Source organism: Heterocephalus glaber, unplaced genomic scaffold, assembly GCF_053883595.1.
Source record: "Heterocephalus glaber isolate CG9 unplaced genomic scaffold, H.glaber_assembly_v1.0 deba00000347, whole genome shotgun sequence".
Lineage (NCBI taxonomy): Eukaryota > Metazoa > Chordata > Mammalia > Rodentia > Bathyergidae > Heterocephalus > Heterocephalus glaber.
In genome coordinates, this window is record NW_028258143.1 from 56,732,033 (window position 1) to 56,746,651 (window position 14,619).

Genomic DNA, 14,619 nt, shown 5'->3' on the forward strand with positions numbered 1-14,619 from the left:
TGTTGTTGTTGTTGTTATTGTTGTTATTGTTTTGCTGTGTTATGCTTTAAATTTAGCTGAGGGAAAATAGCATTTTAGTTTCATTTATGTTTCTTGGAACTCCAGTAAGACTGAACACATCTATATTTTTTATATGTAATTTTTTATGGTTATTTTGCCAGGATGGCAGATTCTTGTTTCTTCTTGGTACTTTGGGCACCTTGCTTCTATGGGCCCTTTGACTAATAAAATTATTAGATGCTCATCGTCATAAATTTCGTAAGTAAATGTTTCTAGTCTAATAGGAAGTTTTCTATTTTAGTGGTAATGTTTCTAATTTTCATCTCTTTTCTTGTGATTATTTGCTTCTAAACTTAGAAAGGTCTCCTTTTCTCCAGGTATGATGAGGGCCATTTGCCTCTCCATCTCTGTTTTGTGTTATATGAAAATTAAATTTTTTTCTGTATTATTATTTAAATGTATTTCAATTTTATAAGAGATAAATATCTAAGTTAATCTTCCCTCCTGCTACCCAATTGCCATCCAGTTGTGTCACCACCATTAACTCTTTCTTCACTTACATTGATTTGCCATGCCTAAGACATCTATGTAGTACTTATCCAAGAAATGCACTCCATTTTAGTGTATCTAATTCTTTTTAATGACCTTTTTGTTCTTGAAAAATTAAATTGATGTAATTGTTGTAAGTCCATTTCCCCCCTCTTGTTATTCAGTTTCCTTGTCATCACCATCACTAACTACCTTTTTATTATTTTAGAAAGTATAAAAGTCCATTAGAGTTGGAATAAGCTAGTATTAATTTGAGCCAGTATTGACAGGTTTATCATAATACTTAGTTTTTGCATTCAGGAGCATGTATCTTTCTTTTCTTAACATGCTTTCATAATGAATTTGTATGTTTAGATTAAGTGACTTCTTTAATATTATGCACAAGATTTCTTTTGAAAAAATATTATTTAGTAAGTTATCATTGCTACATAGGGATATTGTTGGACTTTCCCTCCCATACTCTACTTTCGCCTATCAATTTTGTATTTTTAATTGATTCTTTATTATAATTAAAATTCTGACAAATTATTCCTTGTGTTTGCTTGCCAGTGTCATTATGATTAACACCATAGCATACTTTGAAAGATGTTTTTCCTGTATTGTATAGGTTTGTTACATTGTAATGTCTTGAATAGATGCAGAAAGCATTCTTGTTGATTGACATGTAAAGTTTCAAAGCGCAGTTTTTAAGAAATTGGTGTACTAGAGCTTTGATCAGAGAGAAAAGGAAAAGGTAATTTGATTTGCTACTTTGCAAAATAAAACTTACCTGTAATAATAATGTTTTACTTTTTTTTTTTTTTGTAGTTTAAGGGATTTGATCCAAATCAGCTAAGTGTAGCCACATTATTGTTTGAGGGGGACCGCGAGAAGGTTCTTCAACATGAAAAACAAGTATATGATATTGCTGCAAAATTTGGGTATGGTTTTAAGTTCATAATATCAAGAGAAAATCTAAAATTATGATATCTTTAAACATATATTAATGTACCAGGCATTAATGTCTCCACGTAGTTTGCTTGTCTCCATGCAGTTATTAATTTGAATTTAGTATTAAATTTGTGGTAGTTTATGATAGTAAATTTAAAATATTATTTTGGTTTATTTCTAAAATTTATAGTAAGTTAGATTGATGTATATTGGTCTTGTCTATATATTAGTATATTAAGTATTTTATTGTTTAGGAGATTTTTTTACTAATACCAGTATTGTGATATATGTTATATGTTGTTAGAATAAAATAGGAAAAAATTCATCGTCATGTTATTCTTTAGTGAGAATAGTGTGTGTATAAAACATGCTATTAGAGTGTTTTTAAAAGCAAATTATGTTTAATCCATGATATTTGATTAATTATCTATACTCCACCCCCTGTCACTTACTGTTTTGTCCTGGTATAAAGAAACAGAAAACATTTCACATATATAACCTGCTGAGTAATGACAGGGTGGTTCTTGTCCATCTGCTTGATGGATTATAAGATTGATAGATGAGAACTATAGTGGAAATGCCATTTATCAGGACTACAGTTTTATTTTTTTAAGGACATAAACTGTTTTCTAGATACTAATCATTAACCATCTTTATTTCAGGGGTTAAAGTATATCATATACATTATTCTTAGTGTGAGTTTTCTATGAATACTTACTTCTGCTCTATTCCCTCCCTTTAAAAAAAATAAATCAATTTGGAGCTATGTATTTTTGAGTGCCCCTCTTTTATGTCTCTTTCTTATATACAACTTCTAGGATTGTTTAAATTTAAATATGGTATTCTTAGAATTAATTTTTAGTTCATTTTTGTACTGTTTTGAGTATTAAAAATTAATCAGTTTTATCCTATTCTGAAATTGGCAAGTGTGTTTTAATTTCTTTAATAAATGATAAAGCTTGTTAGTCTTTCACCCTTTCTTTTCCCATAGTACCTTTTTTTGGGAATTACAGTGTTTTAGCTAAATTAGTTTAAAGTAATTATGTTACACAAATACATTTAATGACCGAGTGGCTTGGAATTCAAGTCATCTTTTTCTGTGCAAATTTTTGAAATGTGCATGTTTTCTTTCCCAGAAGGAGTTTAGCACTACATGTACCTATTTTTTAGTTTCTAAGTTATATGAATATGATTAAAAGGCTTTTTTCCTTTCCAAACATGGTACGACTCAGAAGAAAAGTAATTAAGGAGATTTAAGTTGAAATATTTTGTATCTGCTCTAGCCTTAAATATTAATGACTGAAACTTTAAAAAAATTTTCCTTATATGTTTAAATATTTAGTTGGGATTTCAGAATTTTCCAGAAGGACTTGAGGTAAATTGGAGAGGACATTTTCTGTAGTGTTTGAATCTCTGAATAGAAGATTAAATTTATTTAGTTTCACCCTCATTCTTCCCCTTTTCCCAATACACACACACACACACACACACACACACACACACACACACACAAATAAATAGTTTGGAGCAGCTAGCAAATCATTACTAGTTAGTAATGTGCCATATTTGGTGTTTGACTAGGGTAGGTTGATTATAAAAAATGCCTGTTTGTTCTACCTTATGTGTAATTGTAGAACATGACATATCTCTTCTTGGGGATCACTGGTGATACCTAGAAAAAATACTAGGTGCTAGATTAAATTTTTGTTGAATGAATTAAGCTGAATAATATACTTTTTCCTTATGTCTTTTTTGTATTTCATTTATTCCTATTCTACTACTTGTAAAAAAGGGGATTTAAATCTTTAGATATTTGTCAGTTTTGTTTAATTTGAGCCCCTATGAGTATCAGTAATGCCAGTTTGGTTTTCTTATGTAACTATCCATTCACAACCTAAAAATAAATTTGATTCTTTTCTTTTTTGGTACTGGGGATTGAACTCGGGTCCTTGCGCTTGCACAGCAGCCAACGAAACCACTGAACTAAATCCCCGGCCCCATAAATTTGATTCTTTAAGATATCAGATCCGGCTCTCTTTAGGTACTGACACAAGGCCCCAGAACTGTTGGTTTAATGCTAGCAATTTTGCTTATTTATGTAATTTTATTCATTAAAAATATTTAGTAAATAAGATATCAATTTAGAGCAAAGATAAAGTTAAAAAAAAACTTTGGCCCAGATTGGGGTCCCATTTTGGCTTTTATTTACTCCTTCCTGTTATAATTAATATCTTAACATACTTTAATTTTGTCTTCCTTCATTTAGGTAAGAAAATCTATTTTGAATGACTCAGATTTTCATTAGGAAGATGATTTAGGGCTATTTTGATTTTTTAGCACTTGAAAATACCTTCTTTAGATTTTCTAGCAGAGGTCCTGTTTGCCCCCCAGTTTGCTGTTGACAGTAATAATTTGTGCCAATTATTGAAGACTCAGGGATTTTTCTTTTTTTATATATACTGGGAATCGAACTTAGGACTTTGCGCTTGCCAGGCAGGCGTGGCACCACTGAGCTAAATCCCCGGCCCAGGGATATTTTTCACCTTTTTTGGTACCAGGGATTCAACTCAGGACCTTCCGCTTTCAAGGCAGGTGGCAGAACCACTGAGGTAAATCCCCAGCCCTGTTTTTCTTATATAAAGTGTCACTGCTTGCCCAATCCTGAATCCTCAGTCATTTCTTTTTTTGCTTAACAATTTGGAGGAAGGTACTATAAAGTTTCTTTCTGCTAAAGTTTTCATATGTTAGTTTCTAATGTATTTTATTTTTAGCATTATTAATCTATCTTTTATTTGCTCTTTTTTTTGTTGTTTTACTTCTGTTCCCATTGCTTCAGTAGCTTAAATTGATTGCTTTTAATGAAATACTCTCAAAAGTTCAGTTTTTTTCTGTGTTGCTTTAGCCATTTTTCTCATTGCCTTTCACCCCCCACTCCAACACTCTTCAATACCTTTGAACACATATGACCTAGTAGAACATAGTAGCCAGACACTGAATAATCATACTTGAATCATACATCAGTTGTTTATCTATGTTTGCCAGTAATGCAAGAACTTTGCTAAGAACTGAGCAAACCTGTCAGTGCTCATGACAGGTTTTTTGACATTTACCGTAGAACTGAAGGGAATGTGTTATCATTATTTTTAAAGTATGCTTAAGTTGTTTAACATAATTTAACACCAGAGTGATTAGGTTCACCAGATGGCCCTTTTATATAAAACAATTGTCTCTCATTCCTCTTTCATTAGTCTTCCTAGTTTTTCCTCATAGAATAGCTTTAAATATCAGAACCCTTGTGAATTCATGTTTGCATTAGTGAGGAGAGCAGGAAAAAGGGGATGCATGTTGCCACCTTAAAGCAATTGGAATTTAAATGTTTTTTGGAGTGGCTGCAGAAGTGACAGTTTAGAAGCATTTAATTTCTAAGCCCTGTGATTGTTTACATATTGTAGTTTAAGGTAATTCTAGCTATAAGTCTCACAGCTTAAAAAAGAAAAAAAAAGTTCCAAGAAGCTGAATTTGCAGGAAAACATGATTCCGAAAAGGAAGCCCAGATCCATTCTTTTTCTTTGGGTTTATAAATTTAGAACAGACATCCAGTTGCAGTTTCTTTCTGTGTTAGATTTTTTAAAATGCATATTTCTGTGTTGGTCTCATGGATTTCAGTGCAGCTCCTTCTCTCCCAGATGTTATAACATAACCTAAAAAGCTTGGTCTGGGAGAGGAAAAGGACTGTCTCATCCTGACGTAACAAAGATAGGCTTACTTACTAAATGGTCATACCTGTTAATCCCACTAAATATCATACTGAGCATGCTCCTTTTCAAAGATTCCCAGCATGGGTTTGTTGTTTCCTTTTCTAGGCTTCAGTCACTTTTCCTTTCCTTCTCCTTCTAGGTCCAGGATGAATCATTGCTATTTCCTAATCTGTAGTGGTTTTTTTTCTTATCTCTATTTTATGTATAAGCTGTGGTTTCTGGTGTTTTCCTCCAAGCACTTGCTATAGCAAAATTTTGACTTTTTTTTCAAATGTTGTTACATATTTCCTGCTACCCTTAACCTCACATCCAACCCAGAATTGTTTTTATGTCTCTTCACTCTCAGCAACTTGATCTGAGTTTTTTGCTTGCTTATTAACATTCTATTAATATAGTCTCTTTCATTTTATTTTATTTGTCCTCAAGTAGTTCTAGACTAGGGCTTCTTCTATCAAGTTTTTTCCACTAGTTCTCAATGACAGTATTGTGCACATATCTGTCTGTAGTAGTAAATCAGGAAATTCTGATTCAGTCTTATATGTTCTACCCCGAAATTGCTTTAAAGCATTTGTGTAGAACAAGGGTACATCTATAGTGTATCATTTATTTAATATCAAGTCCAGCAAAACTTCAGAAAAAGAAAGGATTTAATTATGTCAAATGAGGCCATAAGAGAAATTATTCCTTTTTTTTTTTTTTTGTACTGGGGATCAAACTCAGGACCTTGCGCTTGCGAGGCAGGCATGGTGCCACTGGGCTAACTTCCTGGCCCTAATTCCTTGTTTAGTTGACTAAAACAAGTTAAAAAAGAGTAGTTAATAACTATTTACTAAAGATAGTGAAAAGCAGTATTCATTTGTTGTCTTTTAAAATAAAAATAACTTTCGTAAACTAGAGTACATGGACTGAATTATATGTTACATGGGGTTGGTTCTAACTAAATCATTAAGTATGATTTCTTTGGGAAAAAAACTACTTTCACATTGAAACAATTTATATATATGATAAAAACAAAACCTGACCTGTGCTCACTTTGCCAGCACATAAACTGAAACAAAACCTGACCTTTCACTTCTTTATACATTGCTTTTTTAACTTTAATATTTTTGTATATGTTTTGTCTTCTCATTTAAATAATAAATTCCATAAAATAAACACATATAATATGTCAAATATTATATATTTAAGTGTTCAAGAAACTTCCTGGTCTTTGGGACTTTATAGCTAATTATCCCAGTCCTCTACATATGAATAAGACTATAATGATATGAACATATGAATAAAATATAGCCCAGGTTGAGTATCCCTTATCTGAAATATTTGGGACCAGAAGTGTTTCAAATTTTAGTTTTTCAGAATTTGGAATATTGACGTAGACATAATAAGATATCTTAAGAATGGGCTCCAAGTGTAAGTACAATTTATTTATGCATCATAGATACTGTATATGGATAGCCTGAAGATAATTTTATTCAATATTTTTAGTGCACCAGCACTTTAACTTGGACCCATCACATGAGGTCAAGTATAGAATTTTCCACAGTGGCATCCTATGGACACAAAAAGTTTTGGGTTTTGGAGCATTTTGGATTTTCAGATTAGGGTTCCTCAACTTATATGAATAAAATAAGAATATTTTTAAGTATTTTGTTATGTGTTTGAATAGTAAGTTTATTTAAGCTTGTTTTTCATGACTAATTCTCTGCTATTTTGACAATATGAGAAGTAGTTGACATGAATCAGTTTTATTACCGTGGTAATGAAAGTTTGAAATTAATAACTAGACTGAAATATTAAAAATGTTTTCCAAGCTTGTTCTCTTGATAGCTTTTTGATCAAAATGAGAGTAAGGTAAAAATGAAATGCAGTGTTTGTTAATCTGTTAAGCAGTTATTTTGAAGTATATCAGTCTGGTTAGTTTTACATATTTTAAATAGTTCATTTAAAACATATTAACTTCTTTATAAATTACAGTGGATTAGCAGCTGGGGAAGATAATGGACAGAGAGGTTATTTGCTGACCTATGTCATTGCATACATGCGAGTAAGTTAATATTTCTCTCGTCATTTTCTTATGTCATGAATAATACTTCTTCCTACTTTGTGTAAATAAAACTATTTTTTATTTTCTTAAAACATTTAATCTACTATAATTTAGCACATCATTTTACAGGTATTCTGGATTAGCTTCAGAAGCCCATTTAAACTTTCTATGTATACTTTTTTTTTTTTAAGTTTTTTTTGAGATAGGGGATACCCTCTAGTTCAGGACAGCCTAGAACTCACTAGATAGCCCAGGCTGGCTTCATACTCATGACAGTCCTCCTGCCTCAGCCTCCTGAGTGTTGAGATTACAGGTGTCCACCACAACACCCAGCTCTACATAGGCTTTTGAGTAACTTAAATATGATTTAATGTCTTTCTGCTTTTCAAAATAATGGAGGCATTCTCCGAAAGTTGAACTTTCCCTTTTAAACGTTAATTGGTTAGAACCAATTTGGTAACATTTCTTAAGTTATAAATTGTTTATATATATAAACTATGTATATATATACACATATGTATACATATATAAACTGTCTTATATATATAAACTATGTCTTAAAAATTGATATTAACTTGTTACTGTTATTAGTTCATTAGTGATTATTATGTAGAAATAATTTATATTTGAGTGCTAAAATTTTTCTAATTATAGATTTTCTACTTATGAGAAATTTCATTAGTCATATTTATTTCAACTTAGCTATACTTATATTTTTTTGCACTTTTATTCCTTCATTTATTTAGTTTTCGTGCCTTGACTATAACAAATTCAGATTTTTAAAAGTCTTTTTTTGTTGTTACTTGCTTACTTCTTTTCCCCCCATATTGGCTGGTGTGTAATTTAAATTACCTTATTCGAAAAAGTCATTTCTCAGATATCCTACTGAGAATTTGGCTTTCCTTTATTCCCCCTATTTTCTACTTCCTGTTCCTTTCATCTTAATGACCAGTTTTTATATTGGTTTTGTGTTTGTGTTTGTTTTGAGACAGCATCTTGCTACATAGTTGAGGCTGGCCTTGAACTCTGTGTAGCACCAGCTGGCCTTGAACTCGTGGCAATCTTCCTGTCTCAGCCTTCAGAGTGCTGGGATTACAGGTGTGTAACACCATGCCTGAAAATACTTTTTTTTTTTAAAAGCAATACTGGGGATTGAACCCTGGGCCTTTACACTGAGCTTTGTCCTCAGCCCTTTTTTTTTTTCTTTTATTTTTTTGTTACCGGGGATTGAACTCGGGACCTTGCACTTGCAAGGCAGGCGGTGGCACCACTGAGCTAAATCCCTGACCCTGTTTCATTTTGAGGCAGTGTCAGTAAGTGGCTAAATTGCCCAGACTGGGCTCGAACATGTGCTCCTTCAGCCTCAAACCTCCCGGAGTGCTGGGATTATGGAGGCGCCACCACACCTGCAGTTTATTTGTTATTTAAGTTACTAAAAATCTATTCTGCTAGTCTTCTCCATATGTACATAGACATTTCCTAGAGAGAGATGCCATTCCCTGAAGAAATATTTAAGGTCCTATTCTGTGTCAGGCACTCTGTTAGCTACCAAAGATACAGAAAGAAGCAAAAGTTCCTGTTCTCTAAGAGGTTCTACCTCACTCTCAGGGAAAACTTTTAGTACTCTTAGGAGACAGATAGTAGAGAACAGTTGAGATTAAAGTACTAACTTTAACTAATACTGACAATTACCTGAAATACTAATAATATTTTTTATTATTTCATATGTTGTAGTTTTTGTTATTTTTGTGTGTCTTAACAGGACTTGGGTTTGGAGTACTACATAATAGGAGAATCTTTTGAGACTTCTGCTCCTTGGGACAGGTAAAATATAATAAAATGCCTAGTATTCAAATATGCATTATGAATTGCTGAATTAATGTGTCTCTATGTGTGAGTGTGTAAAATTTAAAAAATTTTATGAAGAAACTTTGAAACAAGATACGTACTTTTATTTAACAACCCCGGGCCAGGGATTTAGCTCAGTGGTTCTGGCACCTGCCTCACAAGCGCAAGGTCCCGAGTTCGATCCCCGGTACCAAAAAAAAAAAACCAAAACAATGCCTTCTCCAGATTGCCACGTTTTAAGCCCCACTCCTTTTGGGTGAGAAACAAATTTGTGATCCCAAAGATGAAGATATTACTGAAGTTTACATTTTTGACAAGTCTTACTGAATACTAAACCACTGTGTGGTTCTACCTAGCTTTGATTTAAATTAAGTGATTGATAATACTTCAGTGTTCTGTAGAAATTCCTGTCAAATTATACAATTGATTAGTCTTATTTTGTAATACATACTTAGCTTTTGATATTTCTATGTGTATATATGTTAAGCAAGATCTTAACTTTGAATGTAAGTAATTTTCTGAAAGAAATCTTAATTTAAGAAACGCAGTGTAATTTTTATTTTTGAATTTAAGCAAAACTATAATGCAGTACTGGAGGATTTTATAAGAATTGGCTGGCAGGGGTAAATGGAAATAAATGTCTCGGTTTCTTCACAGGAAACTGACACACTGACACACAGACACACACACACAGACACACATGCAAGTATTAGTTGGGAAATTAATAATAAAACGTGATTAGGAAATGTGAAGTAGTTTTACTAAAAATGTACTTGGAATTACTCATTCAGTTATAAAAAGCTTTTGAAGGAGATTGTCAGTGCGTTTTTATTTTCTTACAGTATGCCTATATTTTTCCTTATAGAATTTACAAAGTATTTTAAATATACAATAAAGTATTTCACCTTTAACAAATCCTCCATGAATTTCACGTTTAGACATTACATATCTTAACATTTTGTTCTCTCCCAATATTTCTGTTTTGGCTTTTGGGGTATTTTTGTTTCCCTAGAAAAGTTTTTAAAAATTGTATTTATCTATGGTAGGTATGTTTTTTGGCACATTGGTACTCATATTCCATGTATTGTTAGATAATTACCCAGTTTATACTATCATTGTTTTCACAATTTTTGGTGCTCATTTTTAACAAGGGGACTAAATCTTACGAATAAAAGAATACCAACTATTGACATCTAATACTTTTGAGCAGCAAAAATTATTTGGCAACTCTTCTTGTGGTGTCAAAGGCAATTTTAGTCTTTAATGCTTGGTATCTTAGTTTGGGCTGTTACATTAAATATCACAGACAGAAAGTCTTACTTCTTTCTCAGAGTTCTGGAGGCTTGAAGTCCAAGATCAGAGTGCCAGCATGCAGGCCGTCTTCCTCATTTGTATATGTCCACCTTCTCATTTTAGCCTCACATTGTGGAAAGCAGAGAGAAAGCAAGCCCTCTCATGTCTTCAAAGGGCACAGATGCCATTCTTGAGAGCTCCAGCCTCGTGCCCTAATTGCCTCCTAAAGGCCCCACCTCCTAATGCTGTCTGTCACATTAGGGGTTAGGGTTTCAATATATGAATTTAGGGGCAGGCAAACATTCAGTCTTTATCACTAGAGAAAGTGGGTTAATACCATGTTTCTTAAACATTATAAATTGCCTTGTCATCAGATAATATTGACTGGTGATTGCTTTCTTACCTTTTTATTCTCCTAATCACAGAAGCTAATCATGTGCTGTCTTTTTATTTTTGTTCATCCATTCCCATACATATTTACATGTTTACTTAACTGATTGATAATTTCTATTTTATACAGAGTTAGATATTTGGGTTGTTTTAATGTAAAGCAATTTCTTTACTTGAAGTTTTAATAAATAGCATTAATGGAACACAGCTACATTTTTTAAAATGAAAAATGTACTGTTCGCAGTTTAGCATCTTGCTTTGGTTTTTGACTTTTAGCTAGCTAGTGACCATCTTCTGCAATAACCTGAAGTACCAGGATCTTCAACTTAACACATTATTGGGTCATTGGCCTCTTCATGCAAAAGCCATGTGAGGAGTTAATCTATGTGACTAATCTTTGTGTATTTCATAGTGGCTCCAGGACAACGATTGCACCTATTAGGTGCTCAGTGAATATTCTGCATAGAGTCCTGTGAATGAACTCTAGAGTAGTGAGAAACTGCAGCCTAGAAAAATAGCTGTGCTACTGAGTTGGAGATTGTAAGTTTTAGAGTTAACAGTAGGAGTCTTGGGATTAAAACTCAGGAAGTGGATACAAATACTTACAGACAGTTGGAATGAAGGGGAAAATAAGAAGGCTTGTGAAAGAAGTCCCCAGAACCTCAACATATATGGGATAGTCATACAAACAAAAGCTGCAAGTAAGATTTGAGGAGTGAGTTTTAGGGGATTTGGGGGAAATCCAGAGAAAACAAAAGCCTAGGAAAGATTTTTTCAAGGAAGAAATGATGAACAGTGCTAAATTCACTAGTATCTTAAGTAAGAATTTAAAAGCGTACACAGTTATGTTTATGTCCTGTAAAATGATTATCCCAATGGGCTATATTGAACTTCATTCAAGTTTTGAGAGAGAACACTTTCAGAACACTGCTCCCTACAAATCTTTATAGAAAGTATCTCATTGGGGATTATAAGCTGTCCTGTTCCTTCTGCCATCTCCCCTTCATTATTCATCTACCAATGAGGGTTTAGATACAATCTGTTCTTAACATGCCTGTGTTTCCTTTTGCATTTGTGATGAATAAATACATTAAAATGCATTTAAACTGAAACCTAGTCCACCCAACATTTTAACTTCCAAAGGACTATACAAGCACATCAGTTGGATTAGTATCTTTAGACTACTTAGTGATAGCACTTAAATTTCATTTTCTAGAGCCAAGATAAAGAACTTGAAAATTTGTGTATTCTTAGTTGTAAGAATTTCAGACTTGAAGGATGCCAAATAAACCAGCACTTGTTAAAATTCGTGTAGTTGTCATTTGAAAACTTAACACTGTATTCAATTATCTTTTTTAGGGTTGTAGATCTCTGTAGAAATGTAAAAGAAAGAATAAGAAGGGAATGCAAAGAGAAAGGTGTTCAGTTTGCTCCTCTTTCTACATGCAGGTGAGTTTTATTGTTTTAATTAATAGTCCTTATTCTGAAAAACTTTTTTGGTCAATGGGGAAATATAATATGCCAGCTGAGGACAAGCTTCAGTCTACTTCACTTGGCAAGCTTTGCTGAGCTCCACACACCACCTTGTTAGGACTGTGCCACTAGGACCCTTAGGAGTGGAGCACCTCTCCGTGAGTGAGCCTTCTGCTGTGTATGGACAGTGTGCAGTGAAGAGCAGAGTGCCTGAGCTCCTGTAAAAGTGAAGGACTCCTTCGTTCACTGAAACGGTAAATGACATGTGTAATCAAGAAACTATAAATTATGTTTAGTCAGCACTGCTCTTTATGAGAGAAAAAACACTTTGCTGATTAAGTGAATAGGAGTGGAATAAAGGAATGAGAGGAGCAGAAGACTCAGGATGATTAACTCAGGGCTTTCCAATAGATCTTTCTTTGATAATGGAAATATTCTGTATTGGTAGTGTCTGGTACGGTAGCCACAAGCCCCCTGTAGCTACTAAGAGGTTGAAATATGATTATGTGACTGAGGAACTGAATTTTAAATTTTACTCAATTTAAAAAATTAATTTAAATTTAAAATTCCAGGTATGCGAGTTCAATCCTCAGTACAAAAAAAAAAAACCAAAAACCCTCTATGTATGGCTAGTATCTTCCTTACTAAACAGTGCCTGGCTAACTGATGGTCTTGTCCTCCTTGTTAAATAGCAGCAGCCCAAAAAGAGGTTTTCTGGAGATGGGATACTTTGTATTCAATCTTTTAATATTAATTTTTTTTAAATACCAGGCTATTAAGTGCATAAAGATTAAGTCTTTATGATGTGATTCTCTAGAAAGTTACAAAATTAATTGGAAAGGAGGATAAATGGAAATCAAAACTGATCATGGGAAGGTGAACCTTAAAATAAATGTAGCAACCTAGAATTTTATGTTGTACAGCAGCCTCACTTTTTCCTCTTCTGTTTGTGTGTAGGGGAAGGTTCAGACACATTATTTACTATATAAAAATGAATAAGAGTTAAGTAGTGTTACAAACAGTATATTTTTCTGTATGCCTGACTACCCTGACTTACAATAGCTTAATTTAGGATTTCTTTTTTAACTTTACCCTGGTACAAAAACATACCCCTGCATCCATTCTGTTTTTCAGTACAGTATTCAATAAGCTACATGAGATTTCAACACTTTATTATAAAACAGATGTTTTGTTGGATCATTTTGCCCAACTGTAGGCTGATGTGTCTGGGCATGTTTAAGGGCGTGGTTTTTTTTTTTTGAAAAATATTTATTTCTCACTTGATGAAAGGAACATTCCTTAGCAATACAGTTTTTATGTCCTCTGACATTACATTTAAAATTCTCATAGTGGACTCTGCAGAACTGACATTATACCAGATCTAATATTAATCCAAAACAACTTGTTACCATTAAAATTTTAAACATTTAAAATAGTAGGATAGAATTAATTCTTGTGTAGTTGATGAATTTTATTCCATGTTTTGTCAAGTAGCAGCTGAACTAATTTTATCTCCCTCCTTTCTCCCCAACTTCCTAGTCGTGATTTCCCAAGAACCTCCCTATCCCTCATTATGAAAGTAGAATAAACAACTACTTATTTAAAATGATTGAGAAGTAAAATATTCTTCCTTGGAGCACACTCTATAATGAAACTTAAATCTTACTTTTTTAGAAGATATTCATGAGGCCTAAGAACCTTCGTTAAATATTGTAGCTATTAGATGGAATTTAGACAGAATTGGGCATATGCTATGTTTATTATTTTCTTATATATTCCATTTCATGATTATCTTATAAAAACCAGTTTAGAATAGCCAAAATCCAATTATTTGAATAACTTTGATAAGAGTTTTGAATGTAGTTCTTACTCTCACACTTAATGATTAACATTTAAGTAGTTTAATTTTAATTTAGTTTGATTTAAACCGCTTAATAGAGGCCAAGAAGAGCATTCTATGTTAAATGAAAAGATGTATTCTGGGGCTGGGAATTTAGCTGAGTGGTGCCGCCACCTGCCTTGCAACCACAAGGTCCTGAGTTCAATCTCTGGTACCAAAAAAAAATGTATTTTTAAGCTAGTTTTTAAAACTATTCCAAAATTATTTTAAAATAATTATAGCTCTAATGAAAGTCAAAGATTCCAAGAAAATAATTCAGATATGGGTTGTATTTATTGAGTTCATTTATTTTATTTATATTTTTTAAAAGGTACTTTGTACATTGGAATAGAAATTTCTACCTTTACTTTTCTAAAAAAAGTTGTATAGAAAGGCGTTCTTAGTAAATCTGACACAGGAAGACACTCCAAAAAATGTAGAGCATAAAAATTTAG

The 14,619-nt window shown here is 32.8% G+C and overlaps 1 protein-coding gene across 1 annotated transcript in view; it reads left to right on the forward strand.

Moving 5' to 3' along the window:
* Agps (alkylglycerone phosphate synthase) overlaps nt 1–14,619 on the forward strand; it is a 141,790-nt gene that overhangs the window by 101,957 nt on the left and 25,214 nt on the right. Inside the window, exons 14-17 of the mRNA XM_004857740.4 lie at nt 1,357–1,469; nt 7,212–7,281; nt 9,044–9,105; nt 12,172–12,261. Of these exons, the coding sequence (XP_004857797.4) occupies nt 1,357–1,469; nt 7,212–7,281; nt 9,044–9,105; nt 12,172–12,261 (335 nt within the window). The remainder of the gene's footprint in view (nt 1–1,356; nt 1,470–7,211; nt 7,282–9,043; nt 9,106–12,171; nt 12,262–14,619) is intronic.